This window comes from Polypterus senegalus, chromosome 3, assembly GCF_016835505.1.
Source record: "Polypterus senegalus isolate Bchr_013 chromosome 3, ASM1683550v1, whole genome shotgun sequence".
NCBI classification, from domain to species: domain Eukaryota; kingdom Metazoa; phylum Chordata; class Cladistia; order Polypteriformes; family Polypteridae; genus Polypterus; species Polypterus senegalus.
Window position 1 is genome coordinate 103,753,975 of NC_053156.1, and position 17,547 is coordinate 103,771,521.

General features: G+C 37.4%; 1 protein-coding gene across 4 annotated transcripts; it reads right to left on the bottom strand.

Moving 5' to 3' along the window:
* Window positions 1-3,551: 3,551 nt before the first annotated feature.
* alkal2b (ALK and LTK ligand 2b) lies at window positions 3,552-17,268 on the bottom strand. 4 transcript variants are annotated; one of them, XM_039747718.1, is made up of 6 exons: window positions 16,731-17,268; window positions 15,439-15,743; window positions 13,871-13,924; window positions 13,701-13,781; window positions 12,926-13,025; window positions 3,552-4,342 (listed from the first exon to the last, which is right to left on the bottom strand). In XM_039747718.1, exons 2-5 carry the CDS (start codon window positions 15,683-15,685, stop codon window positions 12,961-12,963), a joined length of 447 nt encoding a protein of 148 aa, XP_039603652.1. In that variant the 5' UTR covers window positions 15,686-15,743; window positions 16,731-17,268; the 3' UTR covers window positions 3,552-4,342; window positions 12,926-12,960. The 4 variants fall into 4 exon arrangements, with proteins under 4 accessions (XP_039603652.1, XP_039603651.1, XP_039603653.1 ...); XM_039747717.1 differs by having other exon boundaries at window positions 3,552-4,345; XM_039747719.1 differs by lacking the exon at window positions 16,731-17,268 and adding an exon at window positions 15,888-15,946 and having other exon boundaries at window positions 3,552-4,345.
* Window positions 17,269-17,547: the final 279 nt, after the last annotated feature.

Below are 17,547 nucleotides of genomic sequence, written 5' to 3' on the forward strand. Positions count from 1 at the left end.
GCCAGGAAGATTTTCTTCACTCAGAGTACCATAGACAAAACTCATAAGTAACCAAGGAGTGTGGTAGACACGTCAAAAGTCAAATTGATATCATTTTAGAGAAATTAATTAGATAGCTTTCTTGGTCTGAATGACCATCCTCACCCAAATTGTTCTAAAGAAAGTCAAACTCAGTGCCCAAGACCTGTAAGGTAGTGTTAACTGCAATACCTTCCTTCAAATGTAGGTGAAGGTAGATGCTACAAATAGTATAATTAGATTTCTCTGCATGTGATGCTTCATGCTCCCTCTTCTCATCTGGGGAGTCTCTTGAACCCAGCACCATCGATAGTCATGACCAGGATGAGCTGTACAAATGAGGATACCACTTGAACAAGGGGAAGGTGCAAAAAGTGTTCAGTGCTTTTATTAAAAAAATCAAAAGTGTTTAAAAACAAAGTGCTTCAAAATTCATAAATAAATCATCCATAAAAACAGGTGGAGGTTAAAATAATCACAATAAAGAAATCTTCTTTAAAACAAGGTTAAAAACTGGCGGGAACAGTCCTGTTTAAAATTTTCCGTTATCTTGCGGCTCCTCTGTTTATCCCTCATGGGTCTTACAGCAGAGGAGTCGCCCTAACAGCAGACGCAACTAACCTTCCTCAGGTTTGGTTGCCTGCTGTCCCACGGCTATGGATAGGCTCCTTCACCGAACCAAAACTTGGGCCCCCAATGGTCAGGGCACTCCCTGCTGTCTGGCAAGCCTACTCTTCCAACTTGCTCTACCCCTGCCCTGGCTCTTTCTGCCTTCTGCTCTCCACTAACCTCCGTTCTTTCTATTCCTTTCTTTTTCTCCTCACATTCATGCTTTTAAAATGGGGACGTGGTACAGCTGTGATGATTAGCAGCTCCCGGCACAAATTAAGGTCACGGACGATCCTACACGTGTGCACTTAGTGTAGAACCAGCCACTCCCACATCGCTCCCAGGATCCACTCTCACCCTGCTACCTCAGCCCCTCCTCGTATAATTCGGGTCTTGAAAACCAAAAAAATCAATCATAAAATCAGACCCCGACTTATACGCTCATTCAAAAATGTGACACTTCATTTTTTTTTTTTACATCTTCTTGCTTCTTCCTATCTCGTACCAGTTTCTCAGACATATTGAATTTTGTTACAGCAGCACAGTTGCCAATTTCTTTCGCTACATCAACAGCTTTTAATTTAAAACCAGCTTCATATTTTATTCTGATCGAACGCTCCATCATAGGTAAGGGATGCTCTTACAATAAAGGTGTATGAGGGTGTGAGATACAAAAAACACAAATCAGTACAAATGTTGCTTTGGAATAGTTCGGCTATTACCATGTGGTCACATAGGCACAATAGAGAGTAAGAGAGAGGTTAGGAGCACACGCTGATACAATACATTGCCGCACCCACATAGAAAAAAAGCTAGTGCACTCCGTGGTTACTCTCTCAGGTGGGTGTCAGCGTATCATAATCTCTTGGACCAATAGCGTGAGTTTTCCGCATTCGACTTATACGACCAACATTATAAAATAATGAACCAGAAATTATATAGCAAAATCAAGTCCTGACATATCCACGGGAGAACTTAAACACGAGTATATACGGTATTTATTTAAGACGATGCCAAACAGCCGTGGATCTCACTTTACCACAGGCCATTTTTCTTTAATACAAGGTTGAGTCCTGCTGGTGGCCACAGCATTAATATTGTATATCATTGCAGATAAAATGCATTTGCTGCTGCAGTATGTAGAACTTTTGTGAAAGCACTTCAGAGCATCACTTCTAACTAATATGCATGTGAGCTGCTGTCATTAGTTTCTTAGCTGAAGTTTAGTGAAAAAGCATAACAGAGAAGAGGTGAAATTAATATAAACATAATTAAATGATTAAATAAACAATAAATCTCAATAATTAGACATATACAGTATAAACAAAACACCTGTGTGTGTGCGCATTTGTTCTGCGATTGCATGCACCTCACATCTCACTACAATGATGTCGTGCTAATGACACAGATGAAGAGACACAGCGTTAAAACAAAGCAAAACCCAGCTCAACAATGTGCAAGTGAAACACCTCAACAACAGTGGACAAGTTTTCACTAAAAACATTGCTTATCTGGAGGTATTTTCTCTAGACAAAGATTAATAGGACTCATATGCGATGCATCTAAGATATGGTGTCTCCAGTGTCTTCTTATGAAAGCAAGTGGGGCAGCAAGCACAAGGTGGGTCCACGTCCTCTGCAATGGGTAATTCTAAAGAGTTAGCTGACGCCTCTCCAATTTCACAACTATATAGTTAAACTTCTAGGACATCTTTGGGTTGTTTTTTGTCCTGTAAACCAAACACAGCTAGTAATACATAAAGAAATACTCTACCATATTTTGTAATTTGTTAAAAAAAATATAAAATCCAAGTGTTGCAGTATTTGGTTCCTGTACCTATATACTGTATTAGCTCTCTTTGTTTATGAGTCTGTACATCTGTGCTGTACAGCACAATTGTGGTACAGGGAAAATCACATTATCCAATATTTGTAATATTAGTCATGCTGAAGGATAAACATGATTAAGTGAGAAGATTTTAGTGATAGTAAAGTTGTCAGTGCCATTACCTTAAGGGTCCAGGGACCTGGATTCTTGTTTATACGTCAGTCTTTGCGTTTGCTGTGGGGATTTTTCCAAGTTCTTTTTAGAAACTCTGAATTGGCCTAGCATTATGACGTAGGCCCTGTGACAGATTGGCATCACAGTCAGGATCAGTTCTTCCCAACATTGTAGGTGCACCATGACTCTGTAATGGATAAAGCAAGTTCACGCACTGGATAGATGTATGCCAGAAGTTTTTTCTTTTTAATTTTCTTCTTTGTTCAGACCAAAGTGTGTGTGAATATTTATTTATCTATTTATGTATATGTTTATTTAAAGTGCTTCTGTAAAGAGCCAAATTTCCTCCTCAAGATGAATAAACTTATATTATTCTACCTATGGCTGCACTCTATTTTACTTGTATTGTGATAATTGAAAATAATGTAGCTTAATGATTACTCTTCAGCAGAACAGATTCTTTTAATAGATTAACATAATGAATAACCATCCACCATTTCCCTTCATCCACTACTTTCAATATATGTTGGTTATTAATCATAACCTATCTTGGCAGCATTAAACACATGGCAGGAACCAGCACTTTATGGGGTACAAGTCAAATATGGGACCCAAGGACCAAACTGAGATACATCATTTAATCTGATGTGCATGTCTACACCAATGCAGACACAACAAGGGCATGCAGACCCCACACAGATTGTACCTGGGTTAGAAGTCTAACCTAGAAACTTTTTTTTCCATCAGCAGTGCATCTTCATGCCATAAATGAACAGTAACACATCATTCTTAAACTCCAAAATTCAGTTCAAGGTAGGATCTTGGGCAGTGAACAATGACCTTATTTAGTATTATAAATGTGAGTAAAACTACTAGAAACAGTACGAGTTTGTCTGTTTCATCAGCTTCTGATTTTATTTAAATATATTTATATACATATACCTCATCACATCATTTATCATATACCAAACACAATTATTTATAATTGATATCTGTTATTTACAGTATGTACATATTGCACATTTTAGCAGGAATGTTTATTACATTAATTTACAGTAAGACTGAAGACATAAGCTCGAATATACGGTACATATATTCTACTGATATTCAGAAAAATACACTGTTCATCTTTTACAGAATGTAAACTATAATCAGCAACTTATAAAGCAGATCACCTCTGCTTACAGCATAATGCCTTGCAGAGCATAAAAGGCAAGAATATTGTCATGCAGTTCATAATTTCAACATGGGATGCAATATGACCCCATTTGAACTTAATACATTTGCTGTGATGGGTGATTTCTTGAGACAAGTAATAACCAGTGCTGTGAAGATGATTTATGCAATGCCTCCTTGAATATGTTCAAAATGGCATGTCAGATGATACACAAGAATCTTTCCAACATTGTGTTGATGAATTAAAAAATCCATGCACACAAGGTTCATTTACTCTAGTTTGGCAAAATAACACTGAAAAACAGTGTTCTTTCTTCATTTATCAGTTTCATGGTACTATGAGGTTCATTACAGAATTGCTGCAGGTCTGTAAACAACATACAAAAACATGTCCGGAGAAGTCTATGGAAATATTCCATCAGTTTGCAAAAATAAATCTTTGTTCACAATGGATCATGATACAAAAGTTGGTGTGTTTCCCTGTTGGATTCCAAGGCACTTTTTCTTGGTTCATGGGATCTTGTTATTTCAGTGCAATCTGCTGAAGAAAAAGATTAGAATATTTAATACTTTCTGCTATTGTATCTCCTCTGTATTTATTATTTATGCATGAATTCAGTTTATACATCTTTTTATTAGTACTTTTCAGTGGACCACACTCTTTTCTTTCTTTATCAGTACTACTGCCTATTAAATATTAAATTTAAAAAAACCTAAGGAACCCTAAACTTCCATTTCTTTTCAAAATTGCACAATCCAATTATGGGGTCATGGAAAGGTGGGGTCTGTCTTGCTGGATCAGGGCCAGTACAGTGCTTTGAGATATCCATATGGTCATACATTAAAACCATCATCCCCTCACCACAAATCTTGATCAACACCAGTTTACCAGGCAAACAGATGCACATAGGATGCTCTTTCGATTGCAAACCACATAACTTTGACATATCTATAGAATCAGAATCCATATGTGAGGATGCTTTTTGTAGATTTGACTTTTGCTTTTAATACAATAATGCCCACTAAATGTGTTAACTGGTATGGGCCTAGGGACTTCACTCTGCACTTGGTCTATGGACTTCTTAACCAACAAAACCCCAGAACATCAGGGCTGGAGGCTACACTTCCTCCACCTTAAGGATTAAATGAAATGCTGGAGATGACATATGAGCCAAAAAAAGGAATGAACCAAAAGTCAAAGCCTAAAAGTCAACAGAATGGAATCAATAAAGCCAAAGGGAAAAGGCAAAAATGTAGATCAAGAGACAAAACCAAATTCAGAGCCAAACAAACCTAACACCAGGGGTCTACGTTTAGAACAGTAGAACAACCTAGAGGAGAACAGGCTTTTCAGCCCAACAAAGCTTGCCAGTCCTATCTACTTAATTCTTGTAAGAAAACATCAAGTCGAGTTTTGAAAGTCCCTAAAGTCTTACTGTCAACCACACTACTTGGTAGCTTATTTCAAGTGTCTATGGTTACCTGTGTAAAGAAAAACCTCCTAATGTTTCTGTGAAATTTACCTATTCCAACTGTGTCCTTGTGCTCTTGAACTCATTTTGAAATAACAGTCTCAATCCACTCTGCTAATTCCCTTCATAATTTTAAACACAATCACCTCTTAATCTTCTTTTGCTTAAACTAAAAAGGCCCAGCTCTTCTAATCTTTCTTCATAATTCATCCCTTGTAGCACTGGAATCAGCCTTGTCACTTTTCTCTGCACCTTTTCTAGCACTGCTATGTCATTTGAGTAGCCTGGAGGCCAAAACTACACACAGTGCTCTAGATAAGGCCTCACCAGTGTGTTATAAAGATTGAGCATAACCTCCTTGGACTTGTACTCAACCCACCATGCTATATAACCTAACAACCTAACCTAACCTGTACTTGGTAGAGAAGCTAACCAACACAAAGAATTATATTATTTGTGATATCCATTCAACATAACTGAACATGCTACATATTGCCATATTTATACCAGAAATACCAATCATGTCACTGACTCAAGTTTATATAAACGACAATGGGAGCATGACGACACACATCCAAATGTGACAATAACAAAAAAAATCAACACCCTTAAGTAAAAAAATAATAATAAAGTGAAAACTAAGGTTGGCAATAAAATCTCCACATATAAAACCCCCAAATCAGATAAATGCACACATATAAAAACAACCATACAATCCTCAATACTGAAATGCTATATGTGTGTGTCTTCAGCCCTCTTTTCTCCTCCCTTTTTACAAATAACTACACACCAATTCATTGCTATAACACTATAAATAAATTTGCAGATGGCAGTACCCTAGTGGGTCTGATATCGGACAACAACGAAACAGCATATAGGGAAGAGGTGTACCACTTGGCTGATAGATAGATAGATAGATAGATAGATAGATAGATAGATAGATAGATAGATAGATAGATAGATAGATAGATAGATAGATAGATAGATAGATAGATAGATAGATAGATAGATAGATAGATAGGGCTTTATAATCTGGCTCTTAATACCCGTAAAACTAAAGGAATCATAATAGACTTCAGGAAATCCAGGAAAACTAAACACTTTGTTCTCTATATACATAGAAAGGAGGTATAAAGGGAATAATGTTGTAGATTCCTGGGAGTCTAGCCAATCCGATAGATTTAAATCACAGGGAGAAGGCAGGCCAGGCAGTAATTGGGACTGAACTCCTGAGCCTGGATGTTGTCTGCACTTGCTGGCTACATAAGGTTAGTAGTATTGCTAGAGACCCAACTCACCCTGCACACTGTGTGTTTGCTGTTTTACTATCTGGCAAGCACCATAGGACAATCCATACTCACACAAACAGATTACAGAAGAGCTTCTTTTCAAGAGCTTTTGCTTTCCATCACTCCCACTACACTGCTTTGAAGCTTTGAAACTGCCTCACACATCATCACCCAGTGATTGATTAATGAGCATGTTATAGTAACAGTAGTGAAATAGATCACAGATTATTATTATTTTAGCTGTCTTAGGTTATTTGTATTTTACTGTTTTAATACTTTATATGCATGTAGGTTGTATTTAGTAATTGTATAGTGTGTCTTTTGTGTTGTATATTGTATAGTGTATTTTATTATTCCATTAAAGGCCTGTTGCCATATGAATTTTCGTTGTATGTATTATAATGACAATAAACTTTTTTATCTTATCAATATCTTATCTCTGGAATGTGGGATGAAATCCAACACAGATCCACAAATTCAAACACAGGACACTTGTTCTGTCCGCTGGCAGTGATAACCTTTGCTTAAGTGTTATTTAAGTTTCACTCTAAAACTATTAAATATAATACTTTCAAATACCCAGGCCTGGGATAAAAATAAAGCTTAAACGCCTTGATGTTCTCTAAGCAAAAAACATAGGAAGGCATTTTTTTCTTACGATATTTTTGAATAGTGATAAAATGTGGGAAATGTTTCATTGAATACTTGGGTTTGTATGGATAGATAAATGTTATTCTATAATAAGGAGAATAAAGTTACTGCTGGCTTGCTTGGGATTGGTTCCTGCCTTGTGCCTAACATCCTAAAATGGATTGAGCAGAATTGTAAACGAATGGATGGCTCAATGGATTGAATTAATGCAGTATTTAGTATTTTCCCTGTTGGGCAGGCACACAGTGAAAAGCATATGAAACTACCGTATGACTCTAATGTGTCCTAGACTTTATTAAGCTTTATAGGACAGACATTAACTCTTAGCATTAAGTAAAGTGGTTTTATTGTCATACTACCCATATGTAGTGCTGCAGCATACAGTGGCACAAAATAACATTACCTAGGACAACATATACATAAACACAGGACAAGTGCAAGACAAGCAAAGAACTATACTATCCTATGAATAGGCAAATAATAAAAAATGGGTAAGTGAATAAGTAATAATTAGATTTGTGGTTTGTTTAAAACTTTCATTAGTTACATTAAAAGAAACAACAGGAATAAATAAGTGGTTTTCAATCATGTTATCAATATATGACTGTGAAAACTGGACCACCATGAAAGCTGCAAAATCCCATGATTGTGAGCTACAGTCCTAGAGATGATTATACGTAACACAGTGGATGCAAGAAAGAAAGGCGCTTGTTTTTGGATCAAGCACTTGACCCTGAAATAATATATCTTGCTCACATCTTAAGAGTTCTGCCTCAATAAAGAAGCAATGCTTGGAAGAGTTCAGGTAAAAGTCATTGAACCCTTATAGAAGATACTGAACTGGCTAACACTTTTTGTCGTGAATAAGAATCCTGAAAAGCTGTTGTCCAATGGGTCACAAAAAGCCAGAAATTATTAAATGGTTAATAAAAATAAGCATTGTGTCTATCTGTTTTTCTAAATTTTTTGGGATTACACAGCCCTATACGAATGTTTTGATCTGTGGGACCCTATGAAAATTTTAAAAAGAAAGGAAACTACAAAATAATCAGTTACGTGAAAAATATTTTAATCAAGAAAAATCTGTATGAATATATGGTTATACAATATATTTTTACGAAAAAGATGAAATAATAAAAAAAACGGATTCAGGTATTAAATTTGAATATAAATGAAAATAATGTGCTGGCATTGTATGACTCAAATCATCAATATGTGGTGAAACGTTTGTTAAAGATAGCCTTCGTGAAGGGCTCATACCGTCTTCAGTCTGTTTTAATAAGATGTTTTTGTTGTAATGACAGTTGAAATCTACTTTCACAGACTTATGTAAAAGCAAACTGTGGCAGGGGTTTTAAAAGCTTATTTTTTTATCTATCAAGATATAAAGTAGTTTTCAATTTTTTTTAATAATGTCCAAGAAAAAATCACCCAGTGTATTTTTTTACTTGTTTCTGGATTATTTGTTACTTGTTCATTCTAGTTAAAGTAAATCCAGAATCCACAAACAAACCCTTCTATTGAGTCCTGGCTATCAGGAAAGTAGTCTTGAAATTTAACTAACAACTTTTTATAAATGATTAATCACAATAAATTTTAGGTGGTTAAAATAGTAATCTTCATTTCTTCGAAGTACAGTTACATTTTGAAGTTATCAAAGAAATTGTCATTAATTCTTCGTATCAGTTTAATTTTTTTTCCTTCAGCCTTCTATTATTTTTAGAACTGTCGATTGTCTCTTTTTTGTGATCAATTGTTTATACAACAATGTCAAAAACAGATCAATACTTCAAAATGTGTAACAATCAACATGTGAATTAGACCATGTTTCCTGAAGTGAAAAGCATAAAAGTTTTTAAAAGCCAAAGTATGTCTTTAAGGTAAAATAACTTCAGGTTCCAATTTGTTTCTTTGAAGAACAGCACTAAGTTTTTTTTTTTGTTTGACAGAAATATAATTATTTCTGCTCTCAGATCATCACAAAGTGATGCATGTAATAACAATTAAATAACAATTATATTATACAGTATATATATATATATATATATATATATATATATATATATATATATATATATATATATATTATATAATGAGTTATTTACTCATCCTAGAAATAAATAAATAATAACTTTACAAATATTAATACAATTAGGTCTGTTAATGATGCTCAACTAGATGCAAGGTATCAAATACAACACATCATGCATCAAACAATAAAGACAGTCATGGCAGACAGCAGGACCTTGACTTTCGGCATGACCTCAGGTCAGTGTGGCAAGAGATGCAATATATGGTGTGTCAAATTCTACCTATTCGTTGATCTCTGCTAATTTTTCCAGTAGCTCCAATTAATAGAAGATATTATGAATGACAGCCCACAGAAGTGCTAAGGTTTACCAGAACACAGTTTAAGAATCACTGGTGTATGTTATAAGCACATGTATATCAGTAGAACTTTTCACATGAAAGGAGTTTTCATTAATTGTCCTACATGTTTAACATCTCATAATATACACAATTGTAATGAGGGTGGAGTAGAAGTTAGTAATTGTGCCTCATGGATCTATTGTCCTGGGTTCAAATCCTGAGTTCAGAGATGGCCCGTATGGACTTGACATGTTTTCCCTGCATCTGTAAGATTTGTCCTCCAGTTTTTCTTTCATATCCCCCAAAGATGTATACCAGACCAATTGGCCCTTTAGGAGTGCGCCTTGTGATGGTCTGGGCTAATTCCTGCCTTGCAACCTAATCTTCAGAAATATTCTGTAATCTTTATTTGGTTATGTGGGCTTGAGAATCCATCCATCCATTTTCTAACCCGCTGAATCCGAATACAGGGTCACGGGGGTCTGCTGGAGCCAATCCCAGCCAACACAGGGCACAAGGCAGGAACCAATCCTGGGCAGGGTCCCAACCCACCGCAGGACACACACAAACACACCCACACACCAAGCCCAATTTAGAATCACCAATCCACCTAACCTGCATGTCTTTGGATTGTGGGAGGAAACTGGAGCGCCCGGAGGAAACCCACACAGACACGGGGAGAACATGCAAACTCCACGCAGGGAGGACCCGGGAAGCGAACCCAAGTCTCCTAACTGCAAGGCTAGCAGCACTACCACTGCGCCACCGTGCCGCCCTGGGCTTGAGAATATTATTTTAAAAGTTAAAGTTACACTTGAATAAATTAGGCTGGTGGCCATCCAGAGTTATATCTTACAATAGGCCCAATCCTGCTCAGATGAGTTCTGGCTCATGCAACCCCAGATTTAAATAAGCACATTTGGAAAATGAATAAATTCCTTTTATAAGTAAGGTGTATGTATGTGTATGAATGTGTGGTTAGCTAGAACTGAATGAAAGTGAGCGAGGTCTGTGATGGACATTTCGTCCAAGCTGGTAGTTGCTTCATGTCCAATACTACTAAGGTGGACAAATAAGGTATATTTAATTTTTATGTACAAAGTCATTATGAAAAGAATGGTATATACTATATATGCAATGTGTATTTAATATAATTCTTAATAAGCTAGTCCTGGATGCAGCACTAGTACACAAACCCACAGCCACTCACTCAAAACAAATTTAAAATGACCAGTCAAGTGAATTCTTTCACATGCTTTTTTCATTTACTAGTCAGCATCTTTGTTACAAGAAACCTTCCCATCTTCTCTAATCTTTCTTCTATTCTGGAATATGTTTTACCTAGTAATAGGGAGAACATCAGCAGTATTTATAGATGTTATTCATTAATGTCACAGTGTGCAACACTAAACAGTCATAGGCAGAGCTGGGAAAAGGAAATCTCTATTATTATCTCATTGAGGGAAGGGAACTCCGTTGCTCATAAAGTATATTCTCCATCAATCTGTGCAAAACACGGTTTAATCTGCCTTCAAATAGTACATTATACACAATAGTCTAGATTAAAATCATCTAAAATATATCAGGGAATGGACCCTAATTGTGAGTGACACCATGTAACCGTGGCCTGTCTAGGATAGTTTTGGGACTATGCGAAATTAGGATCATTTTGAGGGAAGACATTTGCTCATCTATCAGAGAGTATTGGATTAACAATTATTCTAATCCATTCACAATGTTCAGAGTTAACATCAGTTAAGATTAAACTAGCTAGGGATATACACATTGATTTGCTATACTACACTGTTAGCACAGCCTGATTTTGCCCAACTAGAAGACTTCTAGTGCACCCTCCATAACTCTACTATAAAACTAAAAAAAAAATCCTATTTACTTTGCGTGGAACAGTACAGAACTTTTCCAGAATTTGGCACAGATTTATCAATGTTATTCTAAAATGAATCTGCTTTGCTCCTGCCAAAATTTTTGTTTAACTTCGGGAGTTTTAATTAATGTGTTGAACTATAATATAATGCGCTGTCTGTTATCAAGTATCTTTCCATATGGAGTTAAGGGTGGACTTTGGAGCGCTGGTTGTGATTAATGTATCTTAATTCTTTCTTTGATATGTCACATTGAGTCTATTTTTGATTGGATCGTTTTATGTTTTCATATAGCAGTATACGTTTGATGGTTTTGTTATACCAATAAGTACAATTTAATTTAAAATAAACACAGTCACTAGATAATGTAATCTGTATGTCCCTTAGAAGTTCGTGGGAATGATGTAATGACACAACTTGGATTCTGAAATGTCTTAAGAGCGAGTCATAACGTGTGCCCTTGGGCAGCTGTACTTACTTGTGTGTTAGTTACAGGAGTTATCCGATTATTTCTGTTCTGTCAGTCATACAATAGGCAATGACCTCCCTACATCCCCTTGTTGTCTTCTGCATTATTGAAAGTACACATAGGTACTGCAATAATATCATCATTCGCTTTGTAAATCCGATAACAGCAGGACATAACACACATTGTGAACAAGGAGAGAACTTGCAAACTTCAGTGATGTTAATCACTACTGCTGTCTTCTTCTTTCGGCTGCTCCCGTTAGGGGTCACCACAGCGGATCATCTTCGTCCATGTCTTTCTGTCCTCTGCATGTTGTTCTGTTACACCCATCACCTACATGTCCTCTCTCATCACATCTGTAAACCTTCTCTTACGCTTTCCTGTTTTTCTCTTGCTTGGCAGCTCTATCCTTAGCACCCTTCTCCCAATATACTCAACATCTCTCCTCTGTACATGTCCAAACCAACTTAATCTCACCTCTCTGACTTCGTCTCCCAACCGTCCAACTTGAGCTGACCCTCTAACGTACTCATTTCTAATCCTATCCATCCTTGTCACACCCAAGCAAATCTTAGCATGTTTAACTCTGCTACCTCCAGCTCTTTCTCCTGCTTTTTTGGTCAGTGTCACCGTCTCCAACCCATATAACATAGCTGGTCTCACTACCGTCCTGTAGACCTTCCCTTTCACTCTTGTTGATTCTAATCACTACTGCTGTATGTAATAAATCCTTATCAATTCATATATTGCAATAACCTCAGTTTCCAACATTAATTATTTCAGATACACATTAAACTAAGTGGAGGAGATGTTAACACTAAGAAAATAGGTTCACAGTATCAGTGTGCCACTTTATGCATGCTCTTAACTTGAACTTTTCCTTCACAGTAAAGACTCCTTCCTGGTTTCCAAAACTTTTTGGACAGCTGCACCACATTTAACTTCTCAACAGTATGTCATTTTATTGTCAATTTTGAAAATGCTTACCTTAGATTTATTCTTTTTTTATTTTCTTTTTAAAGCTACCCATCCATGCACATTGGGCTGACTGCTAATCTTGTAAGAAGTCTGGCACACCTTTTGTAATCTGTCACACAAGAGAAAAGTGTTGTAGTACAAGTCGTGGGTAAACAGAACAACAAACATATTCTCATGTAACACTGCAGAACAGAAGTTCAATTTAATTCAAGTCACTTTTTTTGAATAGCACTCTTCACTGCGCGTAGGCTTAGTGCTTTAGATCTTTTTTTAATGTTGCTCTTCTGAATTTTAACTTTTCACTTTAGACCAGAAATGCTCATTCGTCTCAGTATGGCCATGGTGTCAAGTTAAAAGCAGTTTTACAATAGCATAATAGAGCAAACACACCGTCAATAATCCTAAGGAAAGAACTGACTGAAATACCAAAGCACACAGCATGTTTTTGTATTGTGCTACACAAATATGTTGGAGGGATTTTTCATCAATGATAAAGGAATCAGCATTCAGCCAGCAATCAGTGACTACACTAAGCCAAATTTTGTTATCAGGATTTCATACAATCTTTTGATTAATTGGTGTTTTTAAAACAAATCTATTTTTACACTTTTTAATAGCACCATTGTCAAAAATGGATTACGGGTTTTGTATACATCAATTTATTAAATGCGCACCTGCTTTAAACTCCAGTCAAACAACATTCTAGCTAGGATGTTCCTATACATTTGCATTGTAAAACATTTCTATTTTATTTTATTTTTCAGTACGTAGAAGTGGCACTTACATGCTGGCATATTGCAGTCCCTTGTATTGTGATAAATCCTGTGAAACTGTTTACTGCACTTTGGACTAAAGTAAAGAGGACCTGAAAGGGAAAAATTGAAAATATCTATGAATAATCATGGCACCAGAAACAAGAATGTATTTTGTTGATGAAATTTTAAACAATCTTACCTGTCAAATGTTTTAAAAACTTGTCTTTTGATCTCAGATCTCTAGGAAATATTTCTGTGATAGAAAAGCAAAAGTTATGCCATTAACTAATAGATGGACAGACTATGGTATAAGGTCTAATTATTACTGTATAATGCCTTACAAACTCACAGCGTTTGCTCAAATTTACAGCTATAATGCAAAAATAATGTGTCAAACCTTACAACATTAACATACCTGAACAATGAGACTCCTTTAAACAAACTAAATAAGAGTCATTTCAAGTAACAGTGCACAATTTAATAATAATTCAACAGTTACACTGTAAAATAACTACAGTTTTTGTGTATTTTGCTATTTAGTGGGGTTTATGAATGTTTTTGCAAATACAAAAGAAAATTGTCCATGGACATCACTTTCATAGATGGCAAATTATTCTGCACGTGTGAAATAAGCAGCAATACTTCACATTTATACAAAGGTTACCAAATGAAGCTCTGTTTTGTTTAAACTTTTCACATCTAAAACTAAACAAAATGTCATATGGTTAAAAACTGAAGACACCCAATATAAGAAACAATTGACAGCTCTTTCATCTTTCTATCTATCCATCCATAAACCATTTTTTCCAACATCCGGTTTTAGATTGTGTTTGTGGCGGGGCCTCTGCAATATCAGATGCAAGGCAAAAACTAAACCCACATGGAGCCCCTGCCACCTTTTTCTGTACATATCTACCCATCACTCCCAGCATACCACTTTGGACCTGCCAGTTAACCTCACCTGCACATCTTTGGGCTGTTGGAGAATAAGGTCATCAGTAAAAATGGGGTTAAGAGTTTATCAATCATTTATATATTGTGATTTTCAAAATGAACATTTAAGAATTGTAAATAGCTGTGATGTGCTAAAATAATTTTTTTTATTATTTATTCATGCCAATCCTTAAATGGTGCCTTGTTAATCGACTGCTGAATGATTTTGTGAAATTAGCCTGGAGGAGTTGTTCCTTGCATGCCAGCTGAGGTTAAACATCTGTCAACTGAGTTTTCACTTACGTTGTTATACATGTTTTCACTTTAACAGAACTCATTTTAAAGAAGGGTAGGATTACCTTTAGTGGGGTTTGGCATAAAGCCTCTCACCTCCAAGTTGAAAGCGAATGTTTACATCATTAAGTAACTCAAAAAGTCACATCAGTGCATGATGGATAAAGGCGATGACTTCTAGTCAGTGATTATCCAAACCACTATATATCCTAACTACAGGCTGGAGCCAATCCCAGCCAACACAGGAACAAATCCCCGAGCAGTGCGCCAACCTACTGCAGAGCACATGCACACACACACTAAGCACACACTACGGACAATTCAGGATCGCCAATGTACCTAACCCGCATGTCTTTGGACCGTGGGAGGAAACCCATGCATTACACGGGGAGAACATGTAAAGTCCACACAGGGAGGACCCGAGAAGCGAACCCAGGTCTCCTTACTGCGAGGCTGCAGCGCTACCACTTCTAGTTACTTGCAAATTTGATGACACCGTTTAATATGAATACATAAGTTTACTTAACAATGAAGGCTTACCAACTTTCCGATCTGTGAAGGACTTGCGTTCTGGTAAATCCTTAGATGGAACAGTAAAAGTTTGACTTTTCAAGAAGGGTCCAGCGCTAGTGCCGTCTTGCGTAGGGGTACTCTTCACCTGGCTCACGCTATTCATGATCAAGTTCAACAGTTTATGTTCCATCGGCCCAGTGGTCTCTTTGCAATGTCCCGCCGTGCAGATTATCAAAACCAGTCCCAGAATGAAAGGAGACTTCGGTCTGCTCATCGCTCCCGAAATCCAAAGAAACGACACTCCTCGCCTTGGGCTCTGCCTTCAGCTTCCCCTGGAAGACACAAGTAATGAGATATTTGAAACACACACACACACACCGCCGCGATTAAAAAGTAGAGGCCAGTATGGCAACATGTGTCACCGGTAGGTTACGCATCCAGGCGTAGCGGTGATTACTACCACCCTACCAGCTCACCGATTAGCACTTTTGTAGCTTTAAAGTGCCTACTTTATGCAGTACCAAAAGCCAGCCCTGAAGCACTCTCGAGATCCGGGGCGCATTTGATCTTCCATTCAACCGTTGCATTCATTCATTTTTTTAAAAGTAGTTCCCTAAATGTAACACCCTTTTTTAATTTAAATAATTTTGCGTCACTGTCTTATAAGGGTCGGCACCGTGTTTCTCGGATCTAACCCACGATGTGCTAATATCCAGCTGCTTGTTTGAAGTTTGCACCTTATCTCCTTGTTTGTGAAACGTTTTTCGAAGCGCTTCTTCCCATTCTCCAAGACCTAAATTTTAGTTTTACTGTTGATTCCACACGGATTTCGAAGTGGAGTGTGAGCCCGATCATAGACTTGCCTTCGTATACGGTTGGTTCCTTTCTTGTCCTCGAATCTGCAGGGACGGGCTCCCGCTTCCCGCGACCCTGGTCTGGATTAAATGATTCAAAGAATGGTGGCATGTTATGGTATTACAACATACAACACGGGACTGTAGCTTTATAAATCAAACTACAGTTCAAGTACTATCTGATCTTAATTTACACTTGTCATAGCTGAAGTTTGTTCAGTCCTCCGCAAATAAACATTTCTCCGCTCAGACATGTTTATTGTACTTTAAACGATTAATATTTAAGCTATGCTCTGATCTTCGTTTATGTTGATTTATCTTAAAAATTGTACAGTGTTGCAGGTGACTTGGAAATTTTTACAAGAAGTTCTGCTTGCGGCTTGTCCGGTTATTTAAAATAAGTATGAAATCTCGAAGGAACTTTAGCTATGCATTATGTAGTGCCATGTAAATATTAAGTTTTACCTTTTATTCCCCTTTGGTTTCCGATGCTTCTATTCCCTACTGTATGCTGTATGATCCCACTTGTTCTTCCAAATGATCACTCCGAGGATCCGCTTCAACCCTTGAGATTACAGCGCAGTGCTCAGCGGAGCCGCAGGCTCAGGTATTCCCAGTCCTTGTACATCTGCACCATGTCAGCCCCGCAGCAGGAGGTTCTTATATATCTGTATGAGGGGCATGTGGCAGCCCAGGCTGACTTTATCGACTTCAAAGTGGGTGGAAAATAATAAAAGTCCTCTTGACAACTTATTTCTTCTGCCTTCACCCCCGCTTTGGCGAACGTGCGTGTGGCTCCTGAAGTTTCTCTCCGGTTTTTCGGTTGGGTCTCGCTGACTTTTTATTCTCTCCTGCCGACGTAATGAGCAGTCCCCTTGTGGTTTAGCCCGGCGTGTCTTTAATTAGAAACGCGTTTACATCCCTGTCTGAGAAATTCATTTTATTTTCCCGATCATCAGACCTTTCCGTGTTAAGTAGAGTTGCGCCCCCCCCCTGCACTCCCCACTTTGTATTTTCTCCCACCCACCACCTCCTCTCTCACTCTCACTCTCTCTCGCTCTCGTACTCCCTCTCTCTCTCTCTGTCTCCCTCTATTTCTCTCGTCAGTCTTTACAGATGGGAAAGATGCGTGTCTACCAGGAACTTTGCTTATTTCCTTAAACGGGAATGCCTGGTGTTCGACATGAACATTAAGAGAGCATGCAGGTTAAATGGTCGTTATCTCCTAATTTTCCTGCCGAGGATGCCTCGATCGATATGAACTTCGCGTTTCACTTTAGAT

Excerpts from the sequence above, each read along its gene's own strand:
- alkal2b (XM_039747718.1), bottom strand. The coding sequence starts at position 15,685 with ATGAGCAGACCGAAGTCTCCTTTCATTCTGGGACTGGTTTTGATAATC. Across the intron at positions 13,925-15,438 it reads CTTCACAGATCGGAAAGTTG|AAATATTTCCTAGAGATCTG; the intron begins GTAAGCCTTCAT and ends TTTCTATCACAG. Across the intron at positions 13,026-13,700 it reads GGACTGCAATATGCCAGCAT|ATTACAAAAGGTGTGCCAGA; the intron begins GTAAGTGCCACT and ends CTTGTGTGACAG.